General features: G+C 34.4%; 1 protein-coding gene across 1 annotated transcript in view; it reads right to left on the reverse strand.

The window, feature by feature from the left end:
* Nucleotides 1-19,325, reverse strand: part of LOC150109366 (voltage-gated delayed rectifier potassium channel KCNH8-like) — a 49,977-nt gene extending 30,652 nt beyond the window's left edge. The window contains exons 1-4 of the mRNA XM_090402194.1: nt 19,250-19,325; nt 15,808-16,041; nt 10,923-11,069; nt 6,530-6,666 (exon numbers count right to left, since the gene is read on the reverse strand). Of these exons, the coding sequence (XP_090258320.1) occupies nt 6,530-6,666; nt 10,923-11,069; nt 15,808-16,041; nt 19,250-19,325 (594 nt within the window). The remainder of the gene's footprint in view (nt 1-6,529; nt 6,667-10,922; nt 11,070-15,807; nt 16,042-19,249) is intronic.
* Nucleotides 19,326-23,110: the final 3,785 nt, after the last annotated feature.

Here is a 23,110-nt window from a genome sequence, read left to right on the forward strand (position 1 = left end):
CCTCTCTAATTCCTTTTACAGCACTCTTTTCTCCATTTCTGAGTTTTTTTCAATAGCTTCCAGAATATTTTGCCACCTTCCTGATATTTATTTTCTATGTTTTTACCAAAGTTTTTCCATGATTTTTTTTTCTTTGGATGGTTTTACATAGTGCTTCGCTTTCTTACATTTTGCTCTGTATTTTCTAAGAGTACGAACTGACTTACTTACCAGGAACTTTTGATATGCTTTCTTTTTTACGATCACAGCTTCTTTAGCTCCCCGAGTCTAAGGGGAGTTCTGATTTTTCTATCCTTATAGACAACCTCGTCACCTTTCTGGCTGAATCAATTAGTTTTTTCTTAATGGCTTGCCACCGAATCTCCAAGGTTTGGTTCCTGTTTTCAAGCTGTTTCATTTTTAATTGAAGGATGTTTGTGTATTTGAGTCTACAGTTCACTTCTGGAAGCTGCTCAGCTTTGATTCGTTTTAAAACTTCTTACACAACCTTCTTTTCAATACGAATTTCAATTTTATCCTACTCAATGCTAAATGGTGATCACGTCCTAATTCAAATCCTCTGTATGCTCTTGTGACCTGAGCCAGTCGGTTAACATTGCTATCAACTATAACATAGTCAATGAGCCTTTCCTTATTTCTTGCTTGCATCTTCTCTCATTGTGAATTTGTGCACATTTTTATGTTGGAACATTGTTTTAGTAATGACTAATCCGCGTCTTGACAGAAATCCAGCAGGTACTTACCATTATTTGCTTTGCTCTTTCCTCCAAATTTTCCGAAAACATTTCTATGTCTGATAATCATTTCCTATCTATGCTGATAACCATTTCTCTCATATCTCCAACAAGGACCAAATTTCTTTTTTCATTGTGTTGGTTGTCTTCTCTAATGCTTCGAAAACGTTCTCCACTTCTTCCTTAGTAGCACCTTCTCTGGGACCAAAGGCACAATAAGTCGTATTGTAAAATTCCCGATTCTGATATTAGCAACATAACTACTTGATACTGCCTGCCATTCAAGAAGATTATCGTCATATTTAGTGTTGAATACTATATCTCATACTATCTCATACTTTTCCCTGATTGCCATTGCTTGAAAATATACTTGTGTTTGTTGCTTAGAAAGATATCACCTATTTTTTTTCTTGTTTTTTTTTCAATAACACCTATTATACTCATCTGGTACTTATCCAATTGTTCTGCTAGTTCGATTTCTTTTCCACTGATGCTTCATATGTTCATAATGCCAATCTTAAAAGCTGCTGATCTTGAGTTGGGATTTGTTCTAGTAGCTGACTTTGCGCTATTCACCCTGGTTCCCTGACTAAAACAGTGGGAGCCTTGTTTAATCGGGTGGCACCCCAGCGAGCATGAAATTAAGTCATGTTCTACCATCATTCAGTATTCTACATTCGTTCAGTATCCAGGTAGATACCTAACAGGGTGCACCTTCTAATCCTTGTCTAACTGTCTAATCCTTCTCACCTCAAGAAGGTGAGAAGGATTAGACATTGGTAAGAAGTCCCGGTCCATTCTACGCATTCCTTAGAAAACTATCGGAGATATCCTCCCATTTATACACCTCTAACTCTTAAGCACCACTTATTTTATTTATTAATGACAAAATAATTTTAATTCAAGTCAGATAGTAATTAATTAGAAATATAAAGTAAACGTATAAATCAATTAACTTAAGATTCATTATAAAACTGAATTAATTATTATAACATTAAATTAAATAATTGTATTAATAAAATGTATATTAGATGTTTACAATATCATTGAAATTAATAAAAAGGCATATTAAATATTAAATAAATGCAAGATTAATTAATAAAATTAAAATTAAAATCACAATATATATATGAAAACTTTTTACCTTGGGGATATATATATACATACTGTATGTGTGAAAAGTTTTTACATTGGGGATAATATATATTAAGGATATCAAGTAATTTTATATATATATATATATATATATATATATATATAACACACACACACACACACACACATATATATATATATATGTGTGTGTGAAAATTTTTTACCTTGAGGATAATATATATTAAGGATACCAAGTAATTTTATAACTTGGTTTTTACTCCTTCTCCCAAGTAAGCAAACCAGTGTTAAGTTTGCGCCTGAACGCAGTTCAAGTCTGAAAGGTAGTGCAACACCAGGACAACTCGTTGTAAAGGTGGCTAAAGCTCTGATCACTATTCTTAGTATTTCCCATAATGTAAAACACATCTCACTAGAAGATGTATACTGTTATACATTATGGGTGGGGGAGTGACTACTCAGACCGGTTTCAACCTTTGTTGAGGTCTCCTTAGTGAATAGCTAGACCCTGAAATACCAAGGTTTTTAGTAATACAGAGCCTTATCAACTTTACCTATACAAGTTGCTACAAGATGCTTTTACTTGTTTTGCTTACTTGTTAGAAGTAGTAAAAATCAAATCAAACTTAGCTTTCAATCTAAAGATGGTACAATACCATATTACAATGAGTTGTCCTGGTGTTGTACCATCTTTAGACTTGAACTATGTTTCAGGCGCAAACTTAATTGTTTGCATACTTGGAATTAGGAGTCAAATAACTAAGCTTATAAAATTACTTGGTAACTCTAATATACAGTATTTCCAAGTTAAAAAATTTATTATATCTCTATCTTCTCCAGATATTCTTATTAAAAATAAAAACACCTTTCAGCAACTTCTATAGTAAAGTTGATAAGGCTCTGTATTACTAACCCCTTGGTATGGAGGATTCATTCAATCCAATACCCTTGGAGGGTAATGGATGGCAATACTGTAGCCAATGAAGTTCTGACTGAGGCTCGGCTATTGCTGTTACCCTCCTGCCATGATCAGAGCTTTAATAGCTCAATAACACCTTATCCCTACACTGTCCTCTACAGATAACGGGGAAGATGAAAAGCATTCTTGCTTCGCCCCTTTAAGCCAGTCCTTATAAGGACTATAAGGCCCCTTGGTATGAATATTCTTGGAAGGTAGTGGATGGCAATGCTGTAGCTAATGAAGTTCTAACTGAGGCTCGGTTGTTGCTGTTACCCTCCTGCCATGGCATGATCAGAGCTTTAATAGCTCAATAACACCTTATCCCTACACTGTCCTCTACAGATAACGGGGAAGATGAAAAGCATTCTTGCTTTTCCCCTTTAAGCTAGTTCTTATAAGGACCGTTGGTATTTAGGGTCTAGCTACTCACTGAGGAGACCTCAAAAAAAAAAGGTTGAAACCGGTCTGGGTAGTGACTCCACCCACAAAGATGCATACTGCAATACGTATTGCAGTATACATATTTTAATTAGATGTGCTTTACATTATGGGAAAATACTAAGAATAGTGATCAGAGTTTTACCACCTTTACAATGAGTTGCCCTGATGTTGTACCATCTTTAGACTTGAACTATGTTTCAGGCGCAAACTTAATTGTTTGCATACTTGGGATTAGGAGTTAAATAAATAACCAAGCTTATAAAATTACTAGGTAACCCTAAATAAATAATAATAAAAAATATATATATATATATATATTTATTTATTTATTTATAAAATTAATATATATATGTATATATGTATAATTATATGCTTCAACTCGGTTGTTGTGATACATTTTTAAAAATAGATTTAATGACTTAAAAACCGAGATTACTTATAAAGATTTAATAAGATTAATACAACTAGTTTCAGCTTATAATAGCCTTCATCAAGTATTCTTAAAGGAAGAGAATAGTAATAAACATTGAAGTAACTAAAAACTTGAAAATACAGGTAAAATATCGCCACAGAAATTGATACATAAAAAACGTTGTATTTTTTTTTCGTTTGAAAAAATACACGTTTTTTATGTATCAATTATGTGTGGCGATATTTTACCTGTATTTTCAAGTTTTTAGTTACTTCAATGTTTATTACTATTCTCTTCCTTTAAGAATACCTGATGAAGGCTATTATAAGCCGAAACTAGTTGTATTAATCTTATTAAATCTTTATAAGTAATTTCGGTTTTTAAGTCATTAAATCTATTTAAAAAAATAATACATATATATATATATATATATATATATATATATATATATATATATATATATATATATATATATATATATATATATATATATATATATATATATATATATATATATATATATATATTTATTTATTTATAAAATTAAAAAAAATATATATATAGGTATAACTTCTTCAGGTGATTAAGAAATAACACAAACTTATAAAACTAACAAGGTATAAAACATGGACTTTCCAGCTTAATAAAAAGAAGAATAGTAACAGTCACATTTGAATAGGTGACCGCGTGCTATTGTTAGCATGAGTTAAATGTGTGTGACAGCTAATTTTAGAGCGCCAGTACTGGATTAGTGCGCTATGGGAATCGGGCAAACTGTAGCTCAGATTGTTGTTCATGTGTGAAGAATCCAGAACTATTTCTTTGGATTCTATAATTCGTCTTTCAAATTCACCCTTGCATATATATAAATTGGTTGTGCGGTCCCAATCAACTTGGTGTTCACATTCTTCGAGGTTAGAGTTGACGGAGAAAAGAACATGACTGGAAAGGGTGCTCGATCGTGTTCTACTGTAGGAGATGTCACGTCTATGTTCCTGAAGACGAAGTGAAATAGATTTATCAGTCTGTCCAAAATAAGGTCGACCACAGTCGCACATAACTTTATAAACACCAGGAAAATGCAGTTGGTTGTGTTTTGTTTTTGGTCGACTCAGAAAAGAACGAAGTTTTGGCAGAGTTGTCTAGTCGGTCTTAGTGTTGAATTTCTTCATAATCCTAGATAGTTTTGGGGTAAGAGAGCTAATAAATGGTAACTGGATGTGAGTGATAGGGTTGGATTCATCTTCTTGTCGAGGTTGTTGGCGTGGTTCTTAAAGTTCTTAAAAGAACTGGGCGATGGACTGAGTCCTTGACTCTTTATCCAGGTCATGAATCTATGTGGATGGGGTATTATTGAGCTAAACGTTCTAGTCATGGCTGGGTAGCGGCAATAGCCGAACCTCAGTTAAAACTTCATTGGCTACAGCATTGCCAACCGCTACCCTGGAAGTCCTAAAAAGGACTCAATACCTCACCATATCTCTTTTGTTGGCGTGGTCTCAAACGTTAAGTGATGTTACGAGATGAATATCCATTATTTAAGAAGCTGTTTTTCAGGAAGTTAAGTTCTGTCTGAAGGACTTCTTCTGTGGAAGTAAGACGCCTTGCACGATGGGAAAGGGTGGGGATGATGCCAAGTTTTTGAGGAGGGAAGTGATGAGAAGAGGCATGCAAATATCTATCAGTGTGGGTGGTTTTTCGAAAAATTGAAAATTTAAGAGAGGCAGGTAATCTACTGATCTTTAGATCCAAGAAGGGGAGAAAGCCGTTAATCTCTAGTTCTGATGTGAATTTAATGTTCTGAGGTTGATTATTTAAACGATACTGGCGCTCTAAAATTAGGTGTCACACACATTCAACTCATGCTAACAATAGCACGCGGTCACCTATTCAAATATGACTGTTACTATTCTTCTTCTTTTTATTAAGCTGGAAAGTCCATGTTTTTTTATCTTTTTAGTTTTATAAGTTTTGTGTCATTTCTTACTCATCTGAAGAAGTCGGGACACCGATGAAACTAGTCGTGATTTATTAAAGTTTTTGGGTTATACTTTCTCGGGTTCTAGTCAGTTAAATATTAATTTTATAAATGTATACATCCCGAGTCAATCCTAATAACAATATATATATATATTGTTATTGTAATAACATATACTGTATATATTTTTTATTGTTATGTTATATATATATATATATATGTGTGTGTGAAGATATATTTTAATGTGATTCCAGTCTATGTTACAGGATAGCCCATAATTAACGAAGGCATTTAAATATTTGATAATGTTTTATTTATTAATTATTTTGTTATAATGAAATATAGAACCTGCAGATTTCTTGATTAGTTATGAATTATTTACATTTGAGCTAAATCATTCACAATTCGTAAACCCTGCTCTGGAGACTAAACATGGAACTTTTTCAAACACCTTCAGACCTTTAGTAAAGCAGTGAGTAGATCTCCCACGAAATAGTTGCAGTGCGCATGCACTTTCTTTAAGATTGAAAGTCATTCCGATGCTGTTTATAAAAAAAATCCTACTCTTTAAATAACATTAGCATTAAAGAAATATAACATATTAGCAAAGATTAATATTTACAATAATATAGCGTTGATAATTAATTACCTAATAATAACTGACAATCACCCGCTTTTTTGTTCAAATAAATATTCCAAAACTTTTGTTATCTGGTTTGCTGAAAAGACATCCGGGCTCTGTTAGAAGATATCGAAACCTTTGTTTTCTGGTCCGGATTAGTTAGCATACACAGGGAACATTAATATTAATTACCGTATTTCATTGATAATATTAATATAGATTTATAATAAAGTTAAATGAAGTATAATGATAAAAGAAGTATACATACATTATTCAGTTTTAACTTTGACTTCATTTTATCTTGACCATAATGACCAGATAGCTGATACAAAACTGCACGACTTCTACGTCTTTGGTATAAATTGTTTGGTAAACATCCTTCTGGATCTAAATTTCCATTAGCATCTAGAAAATACACGAGATTATATTTTCAGCTCATTTAAATGAAGGACAGTTCAGATATTTTCAGGAACATTACAGAACAATGGATAATTTATTTTAGCTCGTTTTAAACTACGTTTAATTTGCACTCCGCTTAATACCAAATAAATGCTTTACGTAAAAGGATACAAATTTTCTCCCCTTCTACCGTAAGATGATGTTTTCTACAGAATGCGTGATATTAAATGCCTCGAGTGTTGGAGTGGCAGTTAAATTTTTCTTCAACTCAGTTTAATGAGTTCTTCGATGGAATTTTGTTATTTCATTACCTAAGGGAAGGTGTCCGTTGACTTTCCAAGTGAGCGAATTCCCTAACTTCACAATAAAAGACACGGAATAGAAAATTGAAGAATTCCTATCGGTAATTATCAAGTAGAGAGTTGATTCCCTGATTAAATCAGTAAGGAAATGTGATTGGATAATCAATGTACACATGTAATTATACGTCATGTTCAGGAGTCGCTGCAAGGCCATGAGGTGACGATTGCGTGAAAATGAAGGCATTCACTTAGTGTGCTTAGCTACCGCAGTTAAGGAAAGAAATAAAAAATAACTGGAATCAAGATTTACTTTCTGTTGTTAGGAAAGAGTTGGAGAGATGATTTTAGTACGTGGCCTATCAGTTATGCTTTTAAACTAAAGTCTCGTTTTTTAACCAATGTTAGTAGCAATTATTTGTCATTCTGAGAATGACAGTTTTTGTCAGTTTTAATTATACTACAAAAACAAAAGTCAATAACAAACAGGCTAAATTAAATTGAAGACCTCCTTCCTGTTGTTGATAAAGTGTGTGGGTGGGTGTTAGCGAGAGAGAGAGAGAGAGAGAGAGAGAGAGAGAGAGAGATGATCAAAGTACATTAAAAACAACAATTTGCATATTTTTTAGAACTGTTTGCTTGCTCCATCAACAGTAAACTGATGTAGCTATTTATCCAACAGAAAAATCAATGCATTAGTATAAAACTTCTCTACAACGTCCCTACTCCATAAATGCTTGTTTCTAAGTGATTTAAAAAAAAATATGCTTTAAAAAAAATATGCAAATCTCAGTTTTTAAGATATTTTAGACTAATAAGAAATTATTATGATAATATTATTCCATTGAAATATTGTAATAAAATGAAATTAAGAAATATTAATATACGTCAAATGAGGAGGTGAGGTTGAAAATATATTGATTGTGTTTAATTTGTCTCGGATAATGCTGGATCTCGTCTGGTATTTGATTAAATTATATTAAAGTTAATTACTTTTTAATTTTAACTGTAATATATTTGTTTTTAATGTTTGTTATTTGATATTTTTATTATATGTTTCATTATTTAATCAAACTGCCTTATTAGTTAACTTTCTGTATATATATATATGCACGTGTCGCCTTCTTTTATTTAAGGTAAACTTCAGAAAAATCAATAGTGATTCTCTGTCACTCTCTTTCTGTGACGTCACTGTAACCTTGACAACCAATGCTATATATCTTTTGCATGTGTTTCTGCAGTCAAATGGGCGTGGGATTTTCAGGAGATCAGAGGACAATAATAAAGTGATCTGAGGCTTTTAGCGGAGTTCAGATCACTGCCGTTTAACTACCGATTTGGAGCCAATCCTAATATGTAGCTATTCGTGAAACACACACACACACACACACACACACACACACACACACACACACACACACACACACACACACACACACACACACACACACACACACACACACACACACACACACACACACACACACACACACACACACACAGAAAGGGTGGGAGGTGGTGGGAAGGAATCTTACAAGCTAATTACATACATCAGAGTGATGGATGAAAATAGAAAAGGATGGCTAATTAAGAAGCGAATTATTTTGGTTCGAAGGATAATTAAGTCGCCCCCTTGATGAATAAAGGTGTCTCTAGAAACAAAGTTCTCGTTTCCTGCAGATATTTTGGTGATTAGAAATTGGCTAGTTAAAAGCGTCAGACATCACTCGGTTATTTAAAGTCTGGCTACAGACATGTAAATCTCTTTCTTATTACATAAAGTCACTTGTATATGATATGCATAGACGTATGCATAGACGGAATATGATTAATAAACGAATGGATAATAGGTATCGATTGTTGTTTAATACCAAGTAAACAGATAATGTTTTCTAAGTTTAAAAAGTTATGTAGACATTATGAAAATTCACGTTTTCGTTCAAGATTTCTCTTGGTATTGTACTACTTAAAAAAAGGCACGAACTCTTCTGAGTAGGTCACATATTTGTAATGTATTACTTATTTTAATTGCGGATTTCTGTCTGACAGCTCACAGTTGATTCTTTTCTTAGAAATAACAGTAAAAAACATCAACAAAAAGCTGAAGTTTTTACATTTTTTCCTGTTAATCAAAAATCGCAATATGGTACTTTTTTCTATATTATTGTTTCTATTTACACTTGTTTAATACACTAACAAAACAATTTGGATAGAATAAGGAATAAAAGTCGCATTCTATACATAAGAAAGTGAAGATTTGGATTCGGAGACTGTCTCGGATACCAGGTATATAGTTTTTTTTTTATCACCAACCCTACGGCGACTACCGATAAAATATATTACTATGACGTGTCATGAAATCCATGATTTAATTGTCAGCAGGGGATGATGTACCGGTTTGTTATTTATATATAAAAAACGAAGTTCCAAACGTTCATCATTTTATACATAAAAATAAAAGTTTATCTTCTTATAATAAACTCTGGATGGAAGTAGTAAAATTTTCTTTTCTTTTTGAATAATAAATTATAGTGTATATATAACGAATTTTATGATGACATATGAATCGAAATATGTCAAAGTGGTAATCCTCCTAAATCACGAAGATAACAGCATTTCAGAATAACCAAAGCATTCCATATTTTTCTTAGACTGTGTGTATGCATGCTGCCTGTCACCAATGGAGTTGAGTTATCATTACAAAACAAATGTCATTTATCCCTTATTTTTATTTAATATTTTAGATTCTTTTGCTTTCATATAATTATAGGTTGAAGGTTAAATATTTCTTTAATTCTTTAATAATTCGCTATATATTCTTTATTCTTTATATCTCCGTCTGACGGAATTACAATTTCTCTCAACCTTTGTATTATGCGAGTCATACATTCATCAATATAAGCAAATAAAAAAGTGAAACAAATATCCCTCGTACTTTTATCCCTTAATATTTACTGAACATAAAGTCATTGAGCATCAGAAGCTACAAGAAAAACTATATAGGGAAGTTCAAGAAAGCAAAGGAGTTGAAGAATCGAGAAACTATGAGAAGCCTTAAAACAAAGGAGATAAGCGATTTCTGCATTAGTTGTTCTAAGTTGTTATGTCAAGGCTCTTCCGAAAATGTTATCGTTTGTCGCCTATTTCGTTCTTGATATGTATGTAATTTACTTCTGTATCCCCTAATAAAAGTAAATCACATATGTTTATAGTATCTGTGAGATTCAGTTATCCATGGCCAATTGTAGGCGAGCAGCTTTCTGGTAGAATCTATAAAAACCTTCCCGTGTTCAACTAAAACCACTATTTTCGTTCAAGATTTCTCTTGGTATTGTCGCAACAAGAAAGAAAACTATCCTCCATAAATGCAATATACAGATCTTTAGAAAATATTCTTTATTATTTAGAGATCATACACGTCCTTAAATAATGATCGACAAACTTACTGAAACAGTGAAAACACAGATCTATCTTTGATGAGATTACACGGATTCATCCGGAGAGTCCATGTGATTGGATAAATGATTTTACAATAGACTAAAGGATGGGCAAATGCTAATCTCTGGATATGCAGTTGTATACGTTTAAGGAAGGGATCCGTGCGATGAATCTCATGAAAACATTGCAACATCCGGTTATCGATGAGTTAGTTAACAAAGATGCTTTTATGCGCCATGTTCATGGATAGGCGCGGGAACTCTGCAGAAGTTTAACAAATATTTTGTAATCATTCTCATAAGATCTAATTTCATGACCGTATGGCCAGGAAAACAAAAATTTAGAAAAAGGTCTTTATTTTAAAGATAGTGTAAACATTGGTAAAATGTCATGAGCTAAGCGCTATAAATCTAACGATGCTAGTTAGTAATCTTTCAAATTGATTTTCATACACAAAAACATTTCTGTTCGATTGTATCTCAAAGGATCAATATACAATATTATATAACAGAAGATTACTCTAACCTAACTCACCACTCTCGATAAAGTCGCTCACTTCCAGTTCGGCCATTTTGGTTTTAGTGATGTCTTTGTGGGATGCCAGGAAGAGAACCACTTCGTGCTTTTCATTCTTGATCGGAACAATATCCAACAGACACCAAAACGGGCTTCCTAAAACATAATCGAAATACAGCTGTAATAAACAGAGTACATTGGGCAAGAACTTTTTCAATGAAGAGTTCTTTTGATATTCTGAAAAGGAAAAATGTTAATTTGGTAAAGTCATCTGGAGATGAACTTTACCAAATAATCTCTGGAAGAACCATCTCTCTCTCTCTCTCTCTCTCTCTCTCTCTCTCTCTCTCTCTCTCTCTCTCTCTCTTTCCGTGCGTTACGGTGTTGAAGAGAGGTCGGAGAGAGAGAGAGAGAGAGAGAGAGAGAGAGAGCGGTTGACGTGGCCCATCGATCATACTCCATCAAACAGAGTGTAGGATGTATACGCACTATGTTTCAAGGACATCAATTAGAACAATAAACAGTAGTTCTATACGCTACTTGATATAAGGGTGCGTTAGTCTTGTCACAGAATAGCTGAAGGGCCGACATCGTCAGACAAGCCATTCGTCATTCTGGGGTATCATCACCGCATTTTTTTTGTCCAAGCAACAAATAAAGAAGTCTGAAAGAGTCCAGATAAGAAAACTGTCTTGTTCCTAACATTCTTGTTTTCCCTAATGGACTCATCACAGAAAGAGTGGGTTAGATAAATGTCATGGCAATCAGAAAAGAGTTGTTATGCACTACCCCTAATTCACGTCGTATCCCTAAACTATGAACAATGTACACACCATCGACAGAAATGTTGGAAGATTATTTCGTGATTGATCTGCAGTCATGGCAGAAGCATTACTTGAGTCACCTTTTGTTTTCATTTAATATGTGTATTAAAATTCGGGTGAATTTTTATTTTTCAGCACGCTAAACGTGTGTGTGTGTGTGTGTGTACTTCATGAATAAATCTAATGAACCACTTCACATTTACACGATTTGGGAACTAATAATCTGTAGCCTTCAAAACTGATTGCTTCACTGTATAAACAAGGTGTCATGCAGGGAAGCTACGTGTTAACTTCAGTTTCTGCAAGAGTCATAACAATAAATTACTAAAGAGACAAATTTTAGTCGGAAAGGGATTTTCGTATACCGAATGAAAAGTGCTCCCTTCCAACAGACTTGAAATTATTTGAAAAGTTCTATCCTTCGTTCTATGGTATACTTAGTATCTCTACAGTACTATGTATACCATAGATTACTAATCTTTTTCTTTGGAGAAATTTAACATAAAAAAACAAACTGAAAACACGTACTAATAGTATTGTAAAATGATCAACATTTTATACGATTTACTGAACCTCGTAATTACTTCGCAAAACAAACGTAGCCAGTGCTTATTCAGGGGGAAGCATTCCATTTCTTCCATTAGATGCATGCGTAATCTTCACTGCGAAGTCAGGATACGGATGCGTGCTTTTTATTTAAAAATACCTCATCTTCAAATCATCTGCAAAACAGGGGATATGTAGAAGAAATTTTAAATTTCTAGCGAGGAATTTTTTTTCTGCAAGACAGACAAGCCCTATTGAAAACAAACCACACAACAGATTAGCGCATTCGCTTTGTTGCCTTAACAGATTCAGCGTACTCACTTTAAAACGAAGTCCCCAGACACAAAACGAAGACCCAAGTATCTGTTTAATTCCATTAACGTCGTTGCAGCGAAATGTATAATCAAAAATAGACATTGAGAAAATGTAACTTAACAAGAAATTATATTATGGTTTAATCCTTTATCCAAGTGTAAGCAAACGAAATTTGGCGTGAAATATTTTCGCGATTAGGTCACTAATATATAGAGGCTAATGACTTCACATTAATTGCCTTTGTATCTCATAAAGCAAATGCACACACCCTTTCGGATGTGTATAATGCTAAGCGTTATGGGAAGGTCCACTACTTGGACCGGTTTCGACCTTTATTGAGGTACTGTTAAAGTTCGGGAGTATCTCTTCAACAACTCTGAGTAACCTACAAGATCACTTTAAATCTGAGTGACCCTACACTTATCACTCTAGAACCAGGACTGGAAACTCAGCGGTAGCTGCACTCAGTGATATGCAAGCAATAATTCACCACTGAGCAGAACCGCTCTAATCCTCAGGAAGCAAGAAAGCTCAAAGACAAACATTAGTAAACGTCGTCAGTGGGAGCCACACCCAGAAAAGATAAAATACTCTGGATCAGATATAGTTACTGAACGTTTTAAAGCCTCCATGTACAAGTGGCCCAGTTGCGAAGATACTTCTTTAGCAAACTTTGTATGCCTACACTTGAATAAAGGATTGAAGAAAAACATAATTTCTTGCCAAGTAATTTACTTTGTAACCAAGTGAAAAAACTTTCCACGGACCTTAAAAAACCTATCCAAGAATTCCTTCTTCTTTATGATAATGTCCTTCCTCGTTCTGCACCAATCGTCCAATAAACGATTCCTCAAAAGTTTGGGAGGTATTGGAACATGTATTAATACGTCTCCCATGCTTTCATTACGATCATCTGCAAAACAGGTTCGATGACAGCATTGAATACTGAAGTCAAACTGCTACATCTCTCAATCCTCTTAATGCTGCTATGTGAATGGATTCCAATACGTTAGTCGGTGGAAAAATTTTCAGGAACTAACATTACTTAACAAACAAAATAATTTTTAAATTAAAATTTTATTTTTAAAAAACAAATGAAAGAAATCATTCCCTGAATGGCACGCAGTTTATGAAGGAAAGAGGAGTATAAGTCGCGCGTATTGTTTTCTTTTTTTCTCAGTTTTCTTTTTCTTCTTGGTTTGAGTTTCGGTGTTGATTCCGTGAATTATTCTACACTTAACGAAGTAGTGTTACAACGTAAACTCTGATTTAATTTGATCGTAGATCGTTTTGTATCTCTGCTAGTAATTGAATAAATGAGTAGCAGAAAATTCATTCTAACTATATTAGTCATTCTTCTGTAAACATTTGTCTTGGAAATGTTTACAGAGAATGAGAGCGCTTCTGATATAGAATAAATGCTACAGGACGCAGGACATATATGGCGCAGAGGGTGAAGCTTGACGCTTTTCATATTCCCTGTTGTCTGTTTCGGGAGCAGTGATGGGAGAGATTTGTGAGCTATTTTAACTCGCCCTGAGTGGGCAGAAGTGGTTATTCGTCGTTGGGTGTTAGGATGGCTTTCGGTCTTTTATGTTTCCAGTGGTCATTACCGTCATAGTTTCCGGCTTGCTGTATTAGTTGGTTTGGATGCGTAGATGTCTTCATGAAGAATTTCTCTGCTAGGAAGCATAGTAGTGGAGATATGTAGGGGATATTTATGTCCCGGTCGATCTGGACGTTCCTGACGAACCACGGGGCGTCCAGAATCATTCGCAGGCATTCGTTCTGTAGTCTTTGTAGCTTGAGGATGTTTGTCTTGGAGGTATGGCTCCAGGCTGGTGAGGCGTATATGACTGCGGGACGGATCACTGTCTTGTACAGTAGTATTTTATTTGTTGAGCTTAGTTTGCTGTGTCTGTTGATCAAGGGGTACAGCTGGGCGATAACTTTTGAAGCTTTGGTGCATGTGCTCTTGATGTGGCTGTTGAAGCATAATCGCTTATCGAGAAGTATTCCTAAGTTTTTTGCTTCAGTTTTCCAGGGAATTTTAGAGTTGAACAGGGTGATGTCTCCTTTGGGGAATGCTCGTCTTCTTGTGAAGAGTATCGTTGTACTTTTCTGGGGGTGAATAAATGCTATAGTTATGTAAAAGAATAAATATAAGCTGTGTATACATATTATATAACGGTGTGGGAAGATTGATTTACCTCTATCGTAGCCAATGTTCATGACAGATAGTATCTCAAAGTATTTAATTTATGAATATTTTAAAATTTCTTTATATTATTTATGAATTGAATTTGTTTGTTAACAACGTGTTATATCATGTTATTAACAAACTATGGCTGATTTCCCTGTTTTTCGGGATGAAAACGCTGTTTCCTGAAAAAAAAAAAAATTGCAATCCCATATTAAACCCGCCATCTCACCCTCATCTGAAATACTGTGAAACCTTTCTCATCCTAGACAAGGTTCGAACCCAGGTCTTCGCATTTGATAGGCATCATCGAAACCGACAATGATTGGAAACTCTCTCTCTCTCTCTCTCTCTCTCTCTCTCTCGTTATTTGTAAAAACTGGTGACTGACTTCTGTCTAGGATGACAAGGATGAACAGCAAACCCTTAATAAAGATGAACCTTTATTAAGGGTTTCCGATTGAAGATGAGTTAGGCGGATTCATTCTGGCTGGTGGAAGATTTTTTATTTCTCTCCCGAATTGTAGCACACGTTTTTCATCCCGCAACTGTAAACTGATCAAAAGAGAATACATAAATTACACACAAAGCTGTGAGATTGAAGCAGAGATTATTATTATTATTATTATTTGTTGTAGTAGTAGTAATAATATAATACACTTATTGCATTATAGTACTAATATAATATAATTTGGTTAACTAATATGTAATCAGTTGCCACTAGAGGTAAAATATCTGATGGCAAAGATCTGGCAGGGACAGAGATTTGAATATAGGCTGTGGAGATTTTTAGAACTTCTATAATCTATTTCCGTTTCGAGAAAAAAAAAGTTTACATTTTATGGATATTTACGTAATGCACATATTTTTGGAGATGTAAGTGAATGGAAGTGCCAAAAGCAATCGACTCTAAAACAATGACAAGCAAATAACGCTAGCACTTTACTGGAGATTCAATTTATGTACATTACAGCGTGTATGCATCATGAATCATTAAAATGGCACTTACCGTTCTTCTTATAGAACATCACTTCAAGCTTTAGTTCCGTTTTGTTCTGTAGCGACATTTCTATCTCTTGTTTATGCTCTTCTGTGGTTTCCGAACCGTATAGGAAAATGCAGGCACATCCCTTTTGCATTATTTGAGCCCTGGTGAAGCCTGTCAATTCACAAAACCCATCGGAACAATAAACAATAGGATACAGCGTAGGAACTTGCGCATTACCCAGGACAAAATTGCTGTCTATGGGGGAAAAAAATAAAGGAAAAAGGAAGTCGTACATAAACATGAAAATGTTCTTGTAATAATTAAAATTCATTTTTAGAAAAGTTCAAAAAACTTAAGCAGAACCCCTATATTTAGGATATCTAACTGAGGGTCAGATGAGTTTTCTAAATTACTAGTCTTAAATCCTAACGCTAATGTGAAACAATTGTAGGCTGTTTTAATTAAAGTTAGCTTCACTTCTCTAAATACCGTTTAGTATTGCGAACTCATCATCTTTGAGACCGCCCACCAAGATAGATATAATGGTGCCGCCCGATCTGTAAACATTGTTTAGATGGACAGCCTTTCATCGTGTTCGTAAATGAACATTTTACGTCTTGTCAGCGAGTTCAGAGGTCGAAACAGAAGTGCAAGTTGCGGAATCTAAAGAAAATGCATGCATTTGCGCCTGTTTTACCAACATCAGTGAGTTTCAGTAAAGTTTTAGTTAGTTAAAGATTTCCTAAGAGAATCAACTTAGATTCAACTGAGGTCATACCACCGATAATGTCTTTTTGTTTTTTTTTTTCACCATAGCCAAACTTTCATCGTTAAAATTATATCTACACATATCACAAGAAATATTATTATATTAATGGATTTGTTTTTGTTAAACCTTCTTAAAAAGGACGGAAAGTGTCCAATATCACAATAGGTGTGTAATGATTTATACGAATGATGTGAGTGGAACCCCAAAACATTCAGTATGCTTATGGGAAATTTCTAATTGAGGAATTGCTGCCTGTGGTTCCAAACTTAGCCAATTAATGTCTTCAGACTTATCAGTTCAATTCGATGATGGCATGGTAATGGTTTTATTTACGACCAAAACAACTAGGACAAAGATATCAATATATTATATCTATTTACTATGTCCTTCTCTGTCCAGTTTGTCTGCTTTGGAGGAGGAAACTGTTTGTTACCTCATTGCAACAACTAAACTTACTTGTAGTGCAGTAGAAAACTCTTTTGAAATTAGTTCCAGTTGTTCCGGCTCCAATATTTCCAGAATGGAGTTCAATGTAGTTCCAGTAGCTTCAGAATGAAACTCTGTGCATGCAAACTGCCAGGAGAACACATGCATTTAAAAGAATTAAGATATTGGTTTCATAGCATCAATTACTTCGGTCGTAAAACCAATCTACTTCACTCGAAGCACTTTCCAGTGTCTCAAAATTGAATCTAATCAATCTGAACCTTTTTGAAAAGTTTTAATTTCGTCTGAGTCAATGACCAGAGGATAGCATCAAAAATCCTGAAATGGACAGTAGTTGGAATTAATTCAGATTAAAGCACGTAACGACATCGATAACCAATTGCATCGACAGATATTTACAAGACGATTATGTATGGAGTTGAAGGCGTTAAAAGAGAAGACGTGTTTGATTTATGATCTTGGTGAAATGGCATATCCATTCCATTGAATGTAGACCTCGCAACAAAAAATGGGTCAACGAAACAGCTCCAACCGGCAAACTCTGAAGTGCTACTTGTAATGCACTTTGGGATCCTTACGACAATCAATTTGTGTTGTAGTAATGTTTGGGTATTTGTGTTTGTTTATTATTAACGTAGCTAATGCAATAATGCCAATTTCACAAGTTCAACGATCCGATTTTCGAAATAAAACTACTTTCGTTGAGATAGCAATCCACCTTTAGTTTAAAGGACCTTCTGGTAATGTGTGGATGTTCCCTCTTTTTTCACGATAGCGCGTTTCGAAAATTTTGAAATGTGGCTGTATACGTAACCCGAAATGGGAATTCTTTGTCGTAATAATCTAAACAACCGACCATTTGTCTAAATAGAAATATTAGGATAACAAAATATGTATTAGGATGAACGAACTGTCATCAGTAGACCTGAAAATTTGTGATAAATGTCACACACATTTCTCAACATTTTTTTTTTTTTCATTAGAATTTCATTTGGTAATATCTGTGGTGTGGAGTTGACGTTACAACACGAAGATTTTGCAAATAGCAACAGAATATTGACTAAAGTCTAGAAAGAATACTTCATATCAAACTAATGAATGATATATAATTAATTAAATGAAATGCAGAACTCAGAACAGATATGGCGCAGAGGTTGAAGCCTGACGCTTTTTATATTCCTGTTTCGGGAGCAGTGATGGGAGAGATTTGTGAGCTATTTTAGCTCGCCCTGAGTGGGCAGAAGTGGTTACAATATTTCCAGTGATCATTACCGTCATAGTTTCCGGCTTGTTGTATTAGTTGATTTGGATGCGTAGATGTCTTCCGAAAGAATTTTTCTGCTAGGGAGCGTAGTAGTGGAGATGAAATGTGATTTCGTAATAAAAATTATAGATGATTAGCATCTGTATAAAAACGGTGTATTAAGTATTTTTAATAATAATTACAATAAGGGCAATATTTTTCTATTATTTTAAGGTAATAAAGGTATTTTAATAAATAACATGAGATATTTAAGAGAATTTTAATATTGCGTTGATTATTGAGTCATTTTTCAAATGAAAGCCGGAACTTCTTATCAACCATTGTTTTCAACATTCAGCTAAGATTAAATATTAATGTCTTATATAATTAATTGAAATTAAATGCATATTACGACGCGATCCATTCTACAGAAAATTATAAATGTCCGTTTAATTGGAGGAATTCAAGAGAGCGCATTTATTGTTCCCAGTCAATTGGCGCTCTCTCTCTTTCGACCTCCTGAGTCGGTTGCATTAAAAGAATAGCGGCGCGTTCGTCGAACAATGAAAGTGCCTTGCATTAGTCTTGATAACAGGAAGCGGGATAGACTATTCGATTCAGTGCACGCTTTCCCAGCATGCATCAGCGTATTAAGCTATAAGAAGATTGTTGTTGTTATTCGAAAGTTCAGCATGTTCGTGTTGAGACATCTGAACAATTTTGGACGTAAAATTGATATCCAGCGTATCTCAAATATATAAATATCGATAAATAAATAAAAAGTTCTGTGATAAGTTTAATTCAGAATAACCGAAGTCAGAATTATCAGATATTAAAGGAGAAAGAAATACAAACACATACAAGCAAGAGAGAGAGAGAGAGAGAGAGAGAGAGAGAGAGAGAGAGAGAGAGAGAGAGAGAGAAAGAGAAAGAGAAAGAGAGAGAGAAAGAGAGAGAAAAAAAGAGAGAGAGAGAGAGAGAGAGAGAGAAGAATATCTACTTACGGGTGCCATCGAATCTGGTAGCAATGGTGTCCAAAAATGTGTTTTGTGGAGCGAGTAGACCCTTCCTTGCAGGCATTGGTCAAGAAAAAAATCGAGTTGTGCACCACAACAATCAAACTAAACAAAAACGATCTTTCGAGAATACAGCGCCACCTAGAGTAAGACCACAGACAACAAGAATAAGGCAAACTCTGTCTTTTGTAGTTGGGAAATGGTTGAACAATGAAGAGGCACATATGTTGGTTATCTTCAAGGATTTCTAGAGCACATGGTAGTTTACGGAAGACCTTCACGAGCTGTAAAACAAAAAAAAAAGTCACTCTTATAAGCTTATGTTTCATTTAACAGAATTATAATAGTAAATAAATTGAAAATGGTATAGTTTATGTAGTATCGTTTCTATTCCTTGATCTCATGAATGGTCAGGATGTATACTTTTAATTTTTTTTTCATGGTTACGATTATCTAACTGTGCACAAGTAGAAAAGAAGAAAGAAAGAAAAAGTTAAGCTTGATCAACGTAGAAGAGAATAATGCGCTACTAGGCTTCGCTAAGTTTGGACATGAAAGCATTCTGTTTTCGAGTTGTAACGAACTTGCAATATACCTAACATTTATTACAGAGATTAAATAAAGTTTTACAAAATCGATTGCGATCGACCTTAAAAGCATCCTAGCAACATCCTGATCGTCATTTCGGATACCTAAAGGCATTGAAAGGTACACAAATAGAGAATTAAAAGGCCAATTTAATCGGCAGCATCTTACAAATCAATACATCTCATCTTTAAATCAACTCTCGTTTCTTATTTCCGTAATGTACTTTCCGTCACCCATTTCTCCTCCATCCCGCGTCTCTCTCTTTTGTTTTATCTCCTTTCTCTTCCCTCCAAGGTATCTTTTGCAAAATTTCCGAAGTGCTGCGAGTTCTGCCTGTTCTTAACATTGTGTGGTTGTCATAGGTACAGATGACATCGCTTAGCTCGTGCGGTATTGTGATTTAAGCGGCGTTCATGCGATGTCGCTGGCACTTAAGTAATGCAGCGTTGGCGACAGGCAGTCGACGACGAACTATCTGAAGAAACCATAAGTGATTGAAGCCTCGCAGTTTCCTTTAGACTTTTCTCAAAGATTCGTCTAAGGTTCAAAAACTCCTTGCTTCATAACGAGCAGTAACACTTTACGAAGTCCTTCGTTGTCTGCTTTACTACATTAAATATAGTGCAGACAGAGACGTAGATAGCTGTAAGAGGAAAAAAGAAAATAGACAGATAGACGAAAAAATACAAATGCATAGAAAATGCTAAAAAAAAGTAGGCATAAATAGGAAGAATAGAAAAGAGTAATAGAAGGAACGTGAATGATTTTTATATTATATATATATATGAGGTCTAATCAAAGCGGTTTGAGATTGAGAGTGAATTTAAACAGTTCACTCCATGAGAAAGATCTTTATCTGTGTTGTGTTTAATTGTACAACAATACCTGGTTTTATACCTTTCTTGCTTCTTTTAAAAGCACCTTATTACTGGAGTATTGTTTTTAACAGAAATTACAGCAATCACGGCGTTTGGTCGCACGAAGGAAGACTCGATTTCGAGTCTAGTCAACGTCTAGAGGAAATTTTTCTAAGTCTTTTTTCGACCGGTTCCCGAGTTAGTCGATCTCTGGCACGGGCAAGCGGGTTTTTTCTCTGGAAATTCGGGTTTATCGTCCCGTAAACTCCAGAAAATCGACCGTAGAACCCACATTATTTCAGACATTAAATATATTGTGTTAGGGTCAGGGAACACGAGATGGCGGCACTTGTTGAGCCGTCACTCTTCACTGTGTGCCGCTTAATTAGTGATAGTCTTGGGCCAGCTATCTCTGATTGGGTACCAGTGGAGATTGAACTGCCCCACTCAGTCTCCAAAAGTTAGATAGGGCTAAAAACGGCCTCGCCTATTCCCTGTATACACGGGAATAAAAAGAAGTTAGCTGAATTATTTATTTATTTATTTTTTATTATTACAGCAATAGGACTAAGTATGTAAGCGTTGTTTCCATTCTCCAATATATTCACTTTTTGGTTTGACCTCTTCGGGTATTTCACTGTTCAGCAATTCTTTTTTTTATAATTCTTGGCTAAATGAAGCACGTGGAATTACTGATTTGTTATTTCTATTATCTGAAGGATGTCCGGGGAATACTTGCATTTTCATGTTCGTCTGCCTTTAAAATGATATAAGTACTAATTCCTGTGTTCCGATTGCCTCCTTATCAACTATACACAACGATTAATGTAACATCTTGTTCCTCAGACATTACAAAACAGACTTTCAATGAATCGGAATGACTACTTGAGTCAATAACACAATTAATACAAGCCAATACGCTGGTTGTATCAATGGTATTAATGGTCTGTCAGCGAAATGAGGTCCGGTATGTATATATTTTATTAATAAATCGATATTATTGAATATTAATTCCAGCAAATATAGAGACGGATGCTATTTAGCAATGCGTCTCTACACAATGTTCGGCTGTTATGGTTGAGTTTAGTGTTAAAGGTCCATAAAACAGTGCGTGCAGCAACTATCTCCCAGTGCATTTTTACTGATCATTACATTTTAAGCGTACGCCTTTTCCCCCCACATGTACTTTCACAGATGGATTTATTATAGCAGTGAGTTCGCTTTTCTTATCTGTTAGAATATTACTTCACTTTATTTTACTTTACTTAAATTTTACTTTACTGACAATTAAAATCGTCACCAATTTCATCAAAATATTATATGCTCACTGAAGAATGAAAAAAAAAACAACAACATGATTTATATATAATAGTGGTATGCGGACATTTTACCCTTTTCTTTCCATTGAAGTTCAACTGGCGAATAAGGTTTTTCTTAATGCATCACTTTTTAATATTATTATAAAATTTACAACAGCTACCGACAACCGTAAGTTTTTTCGTTCTCTTTAAGTTTATTATAGATGTAAATATAACGAATAGTCAACAGAATTTCGTTAATACAAAACTCCATTTATATCAATTTGTCGTTTATACGAAGAACATATTTACTTCCTTGGGAAAGAACGGACTTTCTACATAAATATTTTTGCAAAATTCGTTAAACATAAATGAAGTTTATGTTTAACGAAATTTTTATGGAAATAAAAAGTCCGTTTATTTCCATGAGAAAAATATTTTTCTATTATTACACAGTTTAATGCAATTATTAATGTCTTACGTTTATGATATTAACAGTACGCCTCTGCAAAAATGAAAAGACATTAAATTGAACATATGGATTTGTACTGCATAATATCAGGAGTTAATATCTTAATTAACTCTTGAATGTTTTGTATCAATCCCACGTACGAGAAGCTGTGAAACATATAGCATGTCAGTGTCCTGTGTGTGTGTGTGTGTGTGTGTGTGTGTGTATGTGTGTGTGTGTGTGTGTGTGTGTGTGTGTGTGTGTGTGTGTGTGTGTGTGCGTGCGTGCGTGCGAACAAATACTAAAAAGTCAGAGTGAAGCACTTACAAACGCGCTTCCTACATATCGAAAGCACTGAGATTTCATGTATTAAAGCGGCCAGCCTGAGGAGCCGTTTTACTGCTGTATCCTCGAAATGTGAAGGGGGGGGGGCTGTACAGTATATGCAGAATTCTCATACTAAGAGGAACCTGTTAGAGAATTTGGATATATAAACAACACTTGCACATGATCATGCTTCAGAATGTTTGTAAAGATAAAAAGATAAAAACTGTACAAATGAAATCGGATTCTTTCTGTTCTTTAAATTAAGTTTATTTTTTAAAGTAATGACATATTTTCTGTAATGTTAATAACACTTTTATCACTTAATTAT

This window comes from Typopeltis vanoorti, chromosome 2 (assembly GCF_054136105.1).
Source record: "Typopeltis vanoorti isolate ZY-2024b chromosome 2, IOZ_Tvanoo_1.0, whole genome shotgun sequence".
In the NCBI taxonomy this organism is placed as follows: Eukaryota; Metazoa; Arthropoda; class Arachnida; order Uropygi; family Thelyphonidae; genus Typopeltis; species Typopeltis vanoorti.